The 14,682-nt window shown below is 44.9% G+C and overlaps 1 protein-coding gene across 1 annotated transcript in view; it reads right to left on the reverse strand.

Annotated features, from left to right (window-relative positions):
- Window positions 1–14,468, reverse strand: part of LOC130598322 (receptor-type tyrosine-protein phosphatase T-like) — a 127,560-nt gene extending 113,092 nt beyond the window's left edge. Inside the window, exon 1 of the mRNA XM_057407630.1 lies at window positions 14,167–14,468. Within this exon, the coding sequence (XP_057263613.1) occupies window positions 14,167–14,236 (70 nt within the window). The 5' untranslated portion in view covers window positions 14,237–14,468. The remainder of the gene's footprint in view (window positions 1–14,166) is intronic.
- Window positions 14,469–14,682: the final 214 nt, after the last annotated feature.

Genomic DNA, 14,682 nt, shown 5'->3' on the forward strand with positions numbered 1-14,682 from the left:
TTTGTGACCTTCCACCAGCTGCTTCTATGACACAGAATTGTTTAGGTTGGAGAAGTCCAACCTTTATCCCAGCACTACCAGGGCCACCACTAACCCATATCCCCAGGTGCCACAACTACATCTATGTCTTTTAAATCCCTCTAGAGACAGTGACTGCAGCCCTGCCCTGGGCAGCCTGTTCCAATGCCTGAGCACCCTTTGGGGAAGGAATTGTTCCTCAGCTCCATCTAAACCTGCCCTGGTGCGGCTTGAGGCCCTTTCCTCTTGTCCCGTCCGTTGTTCCTTGGGAGCAGAGCCCAGCCCCTCCTGGCTCCATCCTCCTGTCAGGCAGTTGTAGGGAGCCATCAGGTCCCCCCTGAGCCTTCTCTTCTCCAGACTGAACCCCCCAGGTCCCTCAGCCGTTCCCCATCACACTTGTGCTCCAGGCCCTGCGCCAGCTCCATTCCCTTCTCTGGCCCTGCTCCAGCACCTCAATGTCTCTCCTGTAGTGAGGGGCCCAGAGCTGAACACAGGATTCGAGGTGGAGCCTCACCAGTGCCCAGCACAGGGGGACAGTCACTGCACTGGTCCTACTGGCCACGCTATTTATGATTTTCTAGAGATTTCAAGATCTTTGGTGTGCATTCTCAGCAGAGGATGCTTTAACTCACAGCAGCAGCTGACAGGACACTGATACACTCATGGCTGGTTGGAATGAGCTCAGGTACCAGCCTTGGGAAAACAAAACCCATGAGCTGATGGCAGCCCAATAACACTAGAAAAAACCCTTTGCTAGGGCTTCCCTTCTTTTACCAACAGCATGGCATAAAGACACCACAATGCTGTCTTCCCTCTATCAAACACATTTAACATTCAAATTGTGAGTCAGAAAACTGACAAAAAATCCACTTAGAAAAAGCTCTGCTAAAGCATTTTTAATTCCCGTTTTTCTCTTACCTTTTTACTCTTCATAGCCCAGAGTTGTTACAGTCAAGAATTTAGAGAGGATTCCTAAATAAATCTATTCACCTTTATGGCCTGAGAACAGGAATGGATCTGCATATTTATTAAGCATATGTATCTGAGCACACAGGCACACACACCTGCCGTGGTGCCACAGTAAATTCCTACAGCATAAGACTGATGGGCATTGCATTAACACATGGGAGGAATGAATGGCCACTATATATGGCTTGAAGTGGAAAGAGCAGAGTAAGGAAAATGAATTGGAAGCCTGAGGGTATAATGGAGAAAGTTTCGAAGAAACTCTTTTTTTCTCTTTAACACTGCAGTAAATACTGAGAACAATAGAATTAAAGTTAATTTTCAACAGACATGAATTCCCTGTGTTGACTGATAAAAAACACAGTCTCTTTCCTCACCTCCTTTCTTCTTTAATGGGACTCAAATAATCAGTTATTCAATTTAATTGCAGCAGCACTGGTTGCCCCACCCAGCTTTCTAATATTACAGTTAAAATGAACAAAACACAGGGTGACCTTAATTGCATACATGATGCTGGTTTGATTCAAACAAGACAAGTGCGCCATGAGGCACCCCCAGTAAATACATTCATAAACAATCATGAAGCCTCAAATCCCACTTCATTACAGTCCAACTGTCTGCTCGCAGGTCAAGCCTAAGCCATAATACAGATCCTCCCAACTCTCCATGACCACCTTCCACAGGAGCCGGTTGCACAGTTCACTCTTCCAAAGTATCCAAACTTCTGCTTTTACTACTTTATCAATTCTGGGGTTGCACTGTACAACAAAAGAGGCAGGGTACTGCACAGTTATACACAGACCAGCTTGTGACTGCAAAGCAGCAGACAAAAGCCCCCACCAGTATACTCATGCAGCCAAAAAGAGAAGCCCCAAACTTATTCTCCAGCTCTTACTGGTGATGGGCTTGCTTATCACAAAGGGAAGAAAAAGGTAATGTTATTAATGGCAAGAAAAATCAAGCTTATCAAGCTTTCTGACAGGTATTAAATGCCCCAGCAGAAGGCTGTCCACAAAAACCTGTATAGATTTGACTTAAAAAAATATTACCTGGTCACGTACTTTCTTCTTGCCATGGGACCTCTTGTTGTTCTATGCAGGAGGTGGATGGTACTTACTGAATGAACAGCTATGCAATATTTGGTTTTATTCTTATCCTTAACTCCATGGCCCCATGCATTATTTACTGCATGCTATGCAAACTGATCTCCACAGGGAGCATTAATCATTTCCTTTCAGAGTTCACATAGAATTCACAAACAGATATGCACTCCCCAACCCACCTCACAGCACCACATCCAATCCTTCCCAATGTAGGGACCCAAAGAGATGAAGGAAGGATACCCATGTTAACTCCCATGTTCCCCATCTGAATCACCCAGGGATTTTCAGGGTCCTTGGGAATCTCTATCAATACCACACATGGGAAACACAGCAGCACCGATTTCAGCTGCAGACAGTACTTCTAAAGCCCTTCAGGATGTTACATCCAGGGCCTCAACCCAGGCCCTCCTGGGGCAACAGCTAGTGCTCACTTAACTTAAACAACCTTACCCAGCATCATTCAGGAGCTTTTCCACAGAAATAAGGCATCACTTTAACACTCCCCCTCTCTCCAACTCATACATTATGTACTTTTTTAGCACCTACATGTCATACATGGCACTTATAGCTGGAGTTTTGTCTTACTTGGGGGGGCTCTGGGGTTGTTTTGCTTTGTTTTTTTGAAATACCATGTTCCCTATTTGCCCCCGTGTTAGATCAAGTCTGAATACAGATTTGGGTGGGGGGAGTGGGAGGAATTTGGAAGGGGACATGAGGCAGTCATCCAAACTTAACTTCACCATAATGCTGCTCCTATTTAACAGATCTGCAACAGATAATCAGATGAATTAAAAACACAGTTGAGAAGCATTAGTATGTGTTAATAGCACTCACACTTACTATATGCTAAATACAGCATTCTCTCTTTTTCCTCCCTGTACCTCCTCCTCCTTTCCCTCTTCAGCACCACTATAAGGGATATCGAGGCAAAAAGCCTGCAGTGGATTACTTGTTTTCTGACAGAATGGAGTAGCTTTTTCCCTGTCTACACAAGGTAGTCAATTATTTTGTCCCGTCTAAATTAAAATGACTCTTGCAGCAGAGTTTCCACCATTTCTTTTGGGACATAGTCCCACAATCTCATGGATGTGCAATAAGATTTTCCTAGTGCTCAAAGTAAATTATTCTCTTGTTTTAATCTCATTCTATTACTCTTGATACACATCAAGTAATTCTCCCTTCTTGCCCTTCCTTTCCTCCGAGGTGCTCTCCCTTTCACAGCTCCATTCTCAGTTACAGCTCCAGAAGCTGAATGTATTTAGAGATTGCAAATCTTTGTTCAGAAGTGAAGAAACTGCTGTCACTTGTAGGTACTCTCAATACTTTGTCACTCTCAGGAATAAGATGATCTCCAGGGCTGAGGGGAATATTCCAGACAGGAAAAAATCCCAGACACACGCTTCTTTAAACCACATACACAGCAGGTGGCACATTCTGCCTTCGGTGTACTTGCCTCTTCGCAAATTCATATTCAGTTGCATGCAAATATGCTGTCAATTGTCAGCCCTCTCAATCTCAGCATTAATCACTCCCAGATTTCTCTCATCCACTCAAAATAACTTCGTATCTATTTACCCTGGATCTATATTGCAATACTTCCCAAGACTGGTGCCGAGTTTCTGCCTGGGATTCTTAATTCCAGCATTACTTCTCCAATTTGCAGGGTTTTAAAGTTCACCTGCTCTAAGAAAATAACTTACAAAAGAATTACTTCTGAATTTCTCCTGAATTTTAATAGGAATTGTATCTGAAGTCTGATTGTGAGGAATAATCTTTCTGCCAACACTTGCACTATGAGGAAGCAAGTTACAGGTTAATTATATGATCCAAGCACTCATTCTATATTCTCCTTGGAAATTCTGACATGAATTACGCTTGGCAAGCGGGATACGCTCCAAGCTTTGTCTTGTATTGACAATGCTTTTGCTGTTGCCTGCATGCTCAGGGTCCCAAACACCTGCAAGTCACCCTCAAGTCAGTAACCACTGGGAGTTATACTGAATGACACAAGGAAGTTCAGTACTTCTGTCAATTAAGCTCTCATTTCCTCAGCATTATTTTAGCAACAGCATCAGCAGAGATCATTGGGGGAAGGTGGGGGGAAATAGCTCTTTTCTGCTTTCTAACCATGCTCTTCATATCAACACAGGTATAAGGAAGCACTGGAAGGAAGAGAAAGCCTCTTAAAAAGGGAGTGATTTAATATAGACAACTGCCAAGTGACCTTCAAACGCCACCAAGACTTTGCTCCAAAACTTGTCTTCTCAGCCATTTGGGGAACTAATTTTTGTATTATTGCTAGAAAAGCATCAAAGTGCAAGAGTAAAACAGCTGTCCTAATGCAGCTATGCTCTGTGCGCTAATTCTTTACACCAAGCATGCACAGAAATGTTAACAAGCACGTTAGAAACTTTGGCACGTGGAACAGCTCTATAATAAAAGATGCAAAGATGGGAGTTTACTTTAAAAGGGTTATTTTTGCTTGGTAGGTTCATTTAAGGACAATTAATTATACTTTCTTATTTTTACAGGCTCTGGCCTTGGCAGTCTCCAGGGTTATTCCTGTGCCAGCAGAGGCAGCATGTTTGTTTATTACCAAGCTTCCCACTTCCCTGATTACTGCTATCACGTGCTGGTATCTGTTAGTACATACACCATCTCCCCGTTTTTAATCATAAAAACACATTGACTGTTTGCCTAAGAGACCCTACTGCTGACAAAACTCATTTATTCAGGAAGCTGGAAGGGTGTTACCACCAGTTTCATAGTAGGAACCCCTTTAAAATGCCCACATATCAGACTCCCTACAGAATTTATTGAAACCTATTATTTTATACTAGATTCTATGGATTTTTTTTTTGCCCCAGTTCATGCTGAAATGCTTGAATCTCAAGAACTGCAGGGGAACTGCTTGGTTTAGAACAGCTATTTTCCTACAAATCGATTTTCAGATCACATTTGTGGAAACTTTTCAACTGGTCCTGGATTTAATGAAATCATTTTTTTTCCACTTCCTTCTCCCACCAAAATTAAACAGCGGGTCCAATTCAAGTAGGCAGCATCCAAACAGTCAGCAGCATCCCTGGCAATAACTATATATACTCCTTGCACGCAGGAGTAACATGAAAGAACTGTCTGACTGCTGACAAAGAACCCAGGCGTTGCTATCTCCTCACCTGCCTTTTGCAGGCAGGATACCATGGGGCATCTCCGAGAGATCCATTTGCCCTAAAGGGAGTAAGTCAGGGCTGACAACCAACAGCCAGACCACAGGAGCACTGAGAGCTGGAAGCCACCAATCTGAAAGTCAAATTTAACAGAAGATGACATCTTGTTTAGCCAGATCCAGCAATGCAACAAAAGGCCTGCAGCAGACTTACACTGAAGTTGAAAATACAATTTTTTGAAGGGAAGGAGCAAAGATGAGGAATTGGCATTAGGTTGCTGATGAAAGCAACAACTTCCAGACATTTGAGTTTGGCTACTGCCCATCACATCTGGGCTGCTGGCATAGGTTCTGCACCAACCCCAGCGATACACCAAGGTACCCAGACATAGTTGCTATCCTAATTATAGGATGGTTTCTGTTGGAAGCCACCTTAAAGCTCCTCCAGTTCCAAGCCCTGCCATGGGCAGGGACACCTTCCACTAGAGCAGCTTGCTCCAAGCCCCTGTGTCCAACCTGCCCTTGAACACTGCCAGGGATGGGGCAGCCGCAGCTTCTCTGGGCACCCTGTGCCAGCGCCTCAGCACCCTCACAGGGAAGAAATGTTGAGCTACTCTGGTACAGACGGGGATGATGATCTTGTTTTTCAGAGGGCAAATGCACCAAAGTCTTCTCTTTTCTCACTCTTGTTCTTTTTCATTACCAAAATAAACAATGTGCAACTGTAGTGTGAACACAGGAACAGATCTCTGATGTACCATTTGAGCTACAGTAACAACAGATATGAATCTTGTACTTCTCTAAGCAAACCTTGAATGGGCTGCTAGTAAAAGCAAAATATCCGTATCAGTTTGGCTTGTGAAGAGATGTGATCAACCAGTTTGAGAAAACATCGTAAAATTAAGGGTTGACAGTAACACCTCAACTCGGCAGCCAGCATTTCAGCCTAAGGACCAAAATCTGCAGTCCTGAGCTCTGCAGCAATAACTTTGGTTGACAGTTAACTTGCAAGAAGGGAGACGACAATCTGATGGCAGTGCCAGCCATCCTCCCAGCCTGCAAGCATCAGGAACAGCAGCCAATTTCTGAGCTTTATTTCATGTCAGCTTCCTCACTCTTTCTAGCCTGTCAGGCTCCTCTTACCTTTCATATTTCTTTTCTTACTTGCTCCCTTCCTCTTCCTACTGCTATAATCTCATCATACCGCCCTCCCATCCCCTTCCCTGTAACTAACCCCCCACCCAAACATGCCAACATCTTGTCAGCTGCCACCCTTGCTGCTTGGCTGTGATGCTGCTCCCCTTTCTTCTGCTATTTCTCTCTCGTACAACTGCAAGATAAAAATGATCTTCAGGGTACAAAAATGAGTCATTTGTGCCTCTGAAGCACTTAACACAGTTGGCTCCTCAGATATTTCAAAGTTACTATACAATAAAGCAATCACTTCGGGTTTAATAAACAATAAAGAGGAAAAAAAGGACTTTCTATTAAAGATGCTCACTAGGAAAGATGACTTGATATAGTTACAGGCGGACAATTGCCCATCAAGTCCAGAATGAGAGTGAATGTAAGCTTACATACACACCCAACCTAAAGGCTGGAGAAAGCAGGTCCCCTGCTAGAACAGAAATGCAGGTACACACACCTCTTGCAAAGAGATGGAGCTGCGTGGAAAACACTAGAAATAGCTTGTGAATGTTTGTATCTGTGCTTTTCACTTCTTAGGAACTGAAAAGAGAGAGACACCAACCAGTGCAGCCAAGTGTGGAACTGCTTGGTTTGTTGTGGGGAGGGCTGGGTTGGTTTGGGGGTTTTGCTTGGTTGGGGTTTTGTTTAAAACACACTTCTTACAGTCACACACCTCTGAAAAAGTATCAAAACGTGAAATATCTTGCCAAGAAACAACTGACTGTGGAAGAAAGGCATTACACTGGCACTTTCATCAACAACTGTTTCTATTAAAGCACTGAATTCACACCTAGAAATGCTGCTAGCACATAAATGGGTGTGCATTGACAGAAAATCCCTGTTCTGGAGAAATGAACCATCAAGTGCAGCAGCTTCCCATCTTGCTGACAGAAGTGCTCTTCTGCTTATCCAGCAAGTATTGCTGCAATTCCAGTAAGTTTCTAAAGGAAGGAAGACCCACCTATAGAGCAGCTAAATTGCTTTAACTCCCTCCTCACACCCCTGCTTCCCCTTCATGCCCTGCTTCTACCAGCTGGGCACAACCGTGTCATATGCTTTCTGTCAAGGCATAGTTTTACCAGCTTCAGCATCTTTTCAAATAAACAGAATATAGCACCAAGACCACTCTCATCCCTGTGCTTTCTCATTAAATAAAGAACCTGAAAGCACACTTCACACAAAAGTTGTCTTTGCTTATTTTGGCCTCCCCTGCCTCCGTTATTGAGGGGCTGAGTTTTGAGCTGATACTAAGGGAATGAAGGCTCACACAGACACACAGATTAAGGTCTTTTCAGTAACAGCAACAAATTCAGCAGTACTGAAGTCAAAAGCACATTTCTAGATCATCCCCAGTACAGGACAAAGCCCTACTTCTGCTTAAGCAGGACATAATGATGTTTTCTTCAAATACAAAGAGAGAAGGATTGACCCTCTCACATTAAAAAATAGATAAACCATGGATTAAGTTGTAACACTCTTTATGTTGTTGTTCTTTACAACATCACAGAGAAGTATTGAAGCAGCCCTCTTCTGCTCAATGCACAGTTGAATTAGCAGCCAAGAGCTGCTTCCCAGTGATTTAACAGAGTCATTACCCAGGAATGAAGCTAAGACTGACAAGAATTGTACGTGATAAAAAGAAATGTGGTAAAAATCCACTTCCTCTGTTAGATTGGCTCTGAAGATGTTTCAGCTAACAAAACATGAGATATGGGTTACTTTGAGCATTGCCACTACGAAGGAAGCAGCACAGCTGTATAGAGGTTTGCATAACTACAGGTTGCTCAGGCTGCAGCACTGATCTGTGCCCACCCATTAGCAGCAGCTGTCAAACCCCACAGCCCTTCTGCAGGATGAGCTCAAAAACACTAAGGCACAAGAGCCAGGTCCCATCCTCCCAAAATTCATAAGCAGCTCAATCATTCTTAACTCCATGAGCTGCGCCACAAACACAGCAGAACTCGCCAAATTGGCTTGAATTTCCAAGCCCACGGTCACAGAGAGATCTCTCAGGAGAAAGGAAGAAACCAAGCTACTGGCCTTGGATTGATTTACAAGCACTAGTTAAAAGAAGAAAGCCAGAGGAGACCAAGCACTACGTAGGTTCACTCTTCCTGGGGTTTCTTGCCCTGTTTACCAGCTCTGCTCACAGGTGGATATTGCACTCCCCAGAATTACATCAGCTTTAACTGTGGCACTAAGTAATAGTTGGAGTCTTCTTTCTTCAAAGGTCCTTGTTTTCTTTAACTGACTTTGTAGCATTTTCTTCTGGGACAGTCAGTGCCCTACCATCCAGCATGCAAAGCATCCGACATCTCTGAACAGTGCTAAGATAGATGGGATGTATTTTTTGGATATTAAAAAACAAGTGTGTCTGATTAAATGATATATAGTCTGATTAAGACATAGTAATTGCCTCCTCTACCATGAAGATATATGATCTTTAGAGCGTGCAATAATGAACACTAGAAGCAAATGCTTGTTTTGCAATTACGAGCGTACAGACAGGGCCAGTTTGAAACAAGTTCTTATCGATGCCATCAATAGCAGTCACCTTCTTTGTGTGGCTGCTCTGGCATACTTAGAGTTGCTCTGTCCTCTGAGTCTGCCTGGAAGGAGCAGAGTGGTGGGAGGCAAGTGGCATTCAAAAGTAAAAGGCAATACAAGACTAGGAAGGTGATAGGTCAAGAAATGGGTAAGGATTTCCCACAAAAAAAAAAAAAAAAAAAGGAGAAGGTCATCCAAATGAAATACCCAGGTAGTGCTAACCAGCACAGCAGGAGAACACCATCAGAAGGAAAATTAGAAACCTAAAAATCCCAGCCTGGTTTGTGTTGGAAGAGATCTTAAAGCTCATCCAGTTCCAACCCCTGCCACGGGCACGGACACCTTCCACTAGAGCAGCTTGCTCCAAGCCCCTGGGTCCAACCTGCCCTTGAACACTGCCAGGGATGGGGCAGCCACAGCTTCTCTGGGCACCCTGTGCCAGCACCTCAGCACCCTCACAGGGAAGAGCTTCTGCTTAAAAGCTCATCTCAATCGCCAGCGCCCCCCCCCCCCCCGGCAGATTAAAGCCATTCCCCTTGTCCTATCCCTACGTGCCCGTATGTTTCCTTAGAGAACTAGGAAACATGAGTGGTACCAGTAAAAAAAAGTGACTTTGGCTTAAGTAAGCCAATACCACTCCATGAAAAGTTCAAGAAATATCATAAGAAGTCCAGCATATTCTTTTCTAAGAATGACACCACAGAGTCAATAAATGTCAACTCACAAGCCATGATTTGTGCTACTGGGGCAATGGGAAACACAGGTTTCTTGCACTGCAGCAGGAAATCTGGGCTACAGCTTGGCTCAGTTTACAACAGCAGGTGACCTCTAGACGCTGCTGCTGTTTAGAATATCTGCCAGAAAAGCCTCATCTATGAGCATACCTCCAAGCACGTTTTAGAAGCTTCATTACATGTTTTATCTATGCGTTACCAGACACTGAGGAAATAGACTGAAGCAGTTTCCATACAAAATTAAGAAGTCTCTAAAGGACATAGGCTTTATATAGCAATACTCACACACACTCCTGCTGCTCATCACCCAAACATCATAAGAGTTTTTATGAATGTTAACTAGGCTTCAGTATTTCTATGGCAAACCAGATAAGTATCATCACTCTTATTGCTCAGATCAGTGAGCAAACCCATATATACCTCAAGCAGATATTGGCAGGTGGGTTTTGGATGACTTCTGCCTTTTTCTTTTTTTTTTTAATTAGGGCTATATTAAATCAGTCACAAATTTACTCAGTGCCAAAATATTTAAGCTCCAGTGCTAACGTTGCACACCTCTGCATTCTGCATGCAGCACTTTCCATTCAAGCAAAGAATAAAACCTGCCAATACACTTTTACCTCATTTATAAAATTATAATGAAAATTACCACAGGCATAAAACAACTATTATGATAAATAACGAGCTTTAAAAAAAGCCATACACATACAGAGAGAGAATCAGAGACACTGATCCTTCTATGCTGAATGTTATTCAAAAGGAGGATTGTCAGCACAGTGCTCAACAGATCGATTTATTTCCCTTTCTGCTCCCCACTTAACTGGATTTTATGTACAAAAGTAATTGTTCCTATAAGAACCAACCCATGTCCATATCTTTTGAGGTTCAAAGCCTCAGACCTACATCTTTGCCACTATTTGGGTTTCCATGGTAACAGATGATGGTGCCTTCTAAAAAGAAATACTATCATATTCTGCAATAAGTGTCCCAAATCATTCCCATAATATAAATGAAAGCCAGAGCATATGGGCCTGCACAGAGGGCGTAACAGACTAAAATAGGACAATTAAACAGGGAAAGCTGTGGTGAGAGACTTTCAGAAGGGTGGATGGTAAAAAACAGGGCTCTGAAATGCAGCGAGAAGAGAATATCACTCAAAGAGTTACAAATGCCTTTATACACACAGTGACCTTTCCTTGCCACCGTGGAAACAGGCACTTTCACAATATCACCTTTTTAATATTAATTGTTTATGTGCTAGAAAACAAATCAAGCAGCCAGGAGTGAAAAATAAAGTGGGATTGTAGCGCTAACAGCTCCCCAGAGGGAGTGAAAAGTGATTATTGAGTTAAATGGCTGCATTGTTAACAGTTGCCACACAGAGTAGCTTGCTGAGGGAGATCCCGTTTTTCATTGCCAATTTACTGACGGCAAAATCTGCGAGTAAATGAACTCCAAGGAAATTAATTCACCTTCCCCCAAAAATTCCCTCCCCGCCTGCTCCCCTTTCATCTTCTTTCTTCCCTAGACAAACCGTGTGTAACAAGCTAGTGGTTTGCCGCAACTTTAAGATGTGGCAGCTCTACTTGAAAGCAGCCAGCTACATGTCTATCTAAACACCCAGGAGCATCCACAGTAAAACTAGGAGCAATACAAGGGGGAAATAAAGCAAACACTGGTATCAGAAGAAAACCAAGTGTCAAAGTAAGCTAGTGTTCAGGTGAACAGACCCAATGTAAACCCACTGTCCTACTTTCCCCCCGAATGCTTTCTCACAGCTGCGCATGACTTTAATCTCTCTATTCTCCACTCTGTTGTGCTAAAAACACACACAAACCAGACAGCAACTGCAAGAATATCCCACAGATCTGGAGGGGGGGAGAAAAAATGCACATGTGCTTTAAGGAAAAAACTTCCCCATAAGCAAAGTTCCTTAGTTTGTGAAACCTTGATAGAACTGGCAATTGCTAGAGCTAACTGGTGTTATTTCTGTCTCTTCTATGGGATAGTGGAGGAATTAGATTAGCAGCTGACCCTAAAGCTAACAAAAAGTGTAGAACCTCAAAAGCATATCTCCAGTTACAAATAAATACAGCGACTGCAGGCAACGGAAAGTAATTGCTGGGGAGGAGAGTTGGAAATCGAGCAGTACAGAAATCACAAGGAAATAACCTTTAACCAGCTCCCTCAGTGTGAAACCAGGTATTCCTGAACAAAGCCATCGGCGTTCTGCTGTCACTGTGTAGTATTCCTAATTTTATATGCCGTGGATAATATGAAGAAGCATCAGCATCAGCTGTGCAAGCTGGGTCAGAATAGAATACCACGTTGCCTTGACTTGTGTCTTTCCTACTTCTTAGCTCACTACCATGTAAGAAAATAAATACGAAAACTCAGCCAACTTCTCGCACAGCGATTTTTTGGGATGTTTAACCAAAGGCTGCTGAATAAACGCGTTAAGCTTTGAAAAAGAATCGAACGGGAGCTATTTGCATCCTAATAGTTATGGAGACAGCACCACCCCATGGAAGATGCGAAAAGGCACAGGTGGCAGTAGCGAGTCTCCAAACTTCAGTGAAATGTTACAGACAGCGCGCATCTGAAAAACTTTGCTTTTTACCATAAAAATATCAGCTCTATGGACAAAGACCAGACCACGACACTTCACGCCACTCAATACAGTCTAAGAGGAGCAAACTTTCTTTTATAGTCAATAAAAGCAGCTCAGAAAACATTTTTTCAAATGAGCTCCTCTCTGAATGGTAAGCAGTGGACTCAAATAGGGGGTAGGAGGCAATAAGAACTAGGAAACCTCGCGGTCACTATTCCCACTGAATAGATGATTCAAACAGAATATTTCATGGCTATATATAAATAATGACAACATCTGGCCAATCCTTCAATGTGCATGTGTTTAGCTCAAACGGCTCATACTGCATCTGAGGGCAGTAACGATGGAAAGTGGGGTTTACTCCCTTAAAGTTTGATATTTTCACAGGACACTCTTCTTTCTAAGCATCTGGGTAAATGAGTCACCAAAAGGCAAATATCTAATATCAACTGGTATGGCAAATGTCAAGAACATGAACATACAGCTGGAAGAGAGAAAAAACATAGCTCCGCATATTGCTTACTCAACGAAGCAGCTATCGAACTAGGTTAGATTTCCCAGCCTTTCTAATAAATCTGGGGATCTGTGCAGTTGCCTAGCAATGTAGACAAGATACCAAGGGGGTGTCGCACCGGGCAGGATTGATGACAGCAGCTACTTCACTGAGCTGAGCCTCCCGGAGCCCTTCGCACGCCCGTTGGCTTTAGAGCCAGGCTGGACCCAATGGGGGTTACACGAGCTCCGGCTGCCCTGCATCTACGACCCTCGGCACTATTTCTGTCTTAAAGAAGCAAGACGAAGTCATTTGAGCTGTCTCAGTCTTAATTAAGAAAAATCTTTTGCTGTTTGAGACCATCTAAACTTAGTTTCCAACCTCCAACGTGCCCGAGCCACAAGCACTGAGATTTATTCCTGGCAATGCTGGACAGGGAATTTTTACTTGTCATAGATATAGGTGGAAAAAAAATGATTTAAATAAAAAATGAAAAAAAAAAAGAAAAAAATAACTTTGAAAAGCTTAATACATGAAGTCAGGAGAGAAGAAAGTTACAACTAATTTTTTTCACGTAAAGAAAAAGCTGCAGTGAGAAAATTAATGGCGTATTACAAAAGCCAAGTGAAAAGACAACGCATATCTTTGGTACAAAATAGCACAAAAGGAGAAAAAGAGCTCTATAAGCACCTGTTATCTTCAAGTAATTCAACCTATGCCTAAAGAAACTCGCAGGAGAGTGAAAATAGCTGGCTACTATTACTGTCCACATGCCAGGAGAGAAGAGTATTCCTCAGCAGAGTGACAGGGAAAGTGCCAACTAGGAAGGGGCCGGTCCAAGTAGCTGAGCCCACCGAGAAAGTTATTGAGCTGCGAGATACAAGGGGAGAAAAAGCTGCCGCTAAACTTGTGAAAACAGCCCCGAGCCCCTTCGCCTGGCTGGAGGAAGAGAGGCAGCGGCTCCTCCGAGCTGCCCATCCCCGGGAGCTGACTGCCTCGGAAAGCCTCTTCACCACAGAGAGGGCTCAGCGGTGGTCAATCCAAGCACAAAGGCGCTGCTTCCACCTCCAATCGCATCAATATCCCGCGGACCGGGCCCCCCACCCGCCGCTGCCCGCAGCCCTGTGGGGTCAGCAACAGAAACCCCCAGGCTCCGGGGACCGACTCCCAGGGCGACCGGTCCTTCCCCCGCCGCCTTCCCGAGCCGTTCTCGTGCCGCCCTGCCTGCCCCGGGGCTCCCCGCAAGCCCGGGGAAAGGGACCGCTGCCGTCCCCGGGGCCGCACGCCCCGCCGCGGGGGATGCACCCGGGGAGCCGGTCAGTCAGCGCGGCGGCACTCACCTGCGAAAACCTGTCCGTGCGCCTTGGGCAAGAGCTGCAGGAGGAAGAGGATCGCAGCGGCGCGGGTCATCCTTCCCCGGAGTTCAGCTGCCCCCCGCGCTGCTGCGCTGCCTCTGCCTGCCCGCGAACATCGCCCGCATCGGCGGCGCGGAGCCGCGGCGCTGCTCGGAGGAGCCGCCGAAGTGGCGGCGGGCGGCGCAGGGAGCGGGCGGGAGGCGGGAGGCAGCGAGCCCCCCCTCACCAAGCCCAGAACTGGCCGCGCCCGCGCTAAACCAGCCCCGCCGCCCCACTACGGTGAGGGGCGCGACCCAACCCTCCCGCGGGTTAAAAGGCTTCTGCAGGGGCTGGGGTGTGTGCGTGTGTGTGTGTGTGTGTTAATTCCTAATCAAGCCCAGCTGCGCACACCGGAGTCTCCCACCGGCGGCAGCTGGAGCACAGCGCCGTGGCAGGCAGTGCCGGCTCCCTGCTCCTGCCCTGCTTCCAGCGGGAATGGGGAGTGAACGAGGAGAACGGCGT

The sequence above is a fragment of the Pezoporus wallicus genome, unplaced genomic scaffold, assembly GCF_028554395.1.
Source record: "Pezoporus wallicus isolate ANWC-B61680 ecotype Strahan unplaced genomic scaffold, APGP_CSIRO_Pwel_v1 contig_8089, whole genome shotgun sequence".
Lineage (NCBI taxonomy): Eukaryota > Metazoa > Chordata > Aves > Psittaciformes > Psittacidae > Pezoporus > Pezoporus wallicus.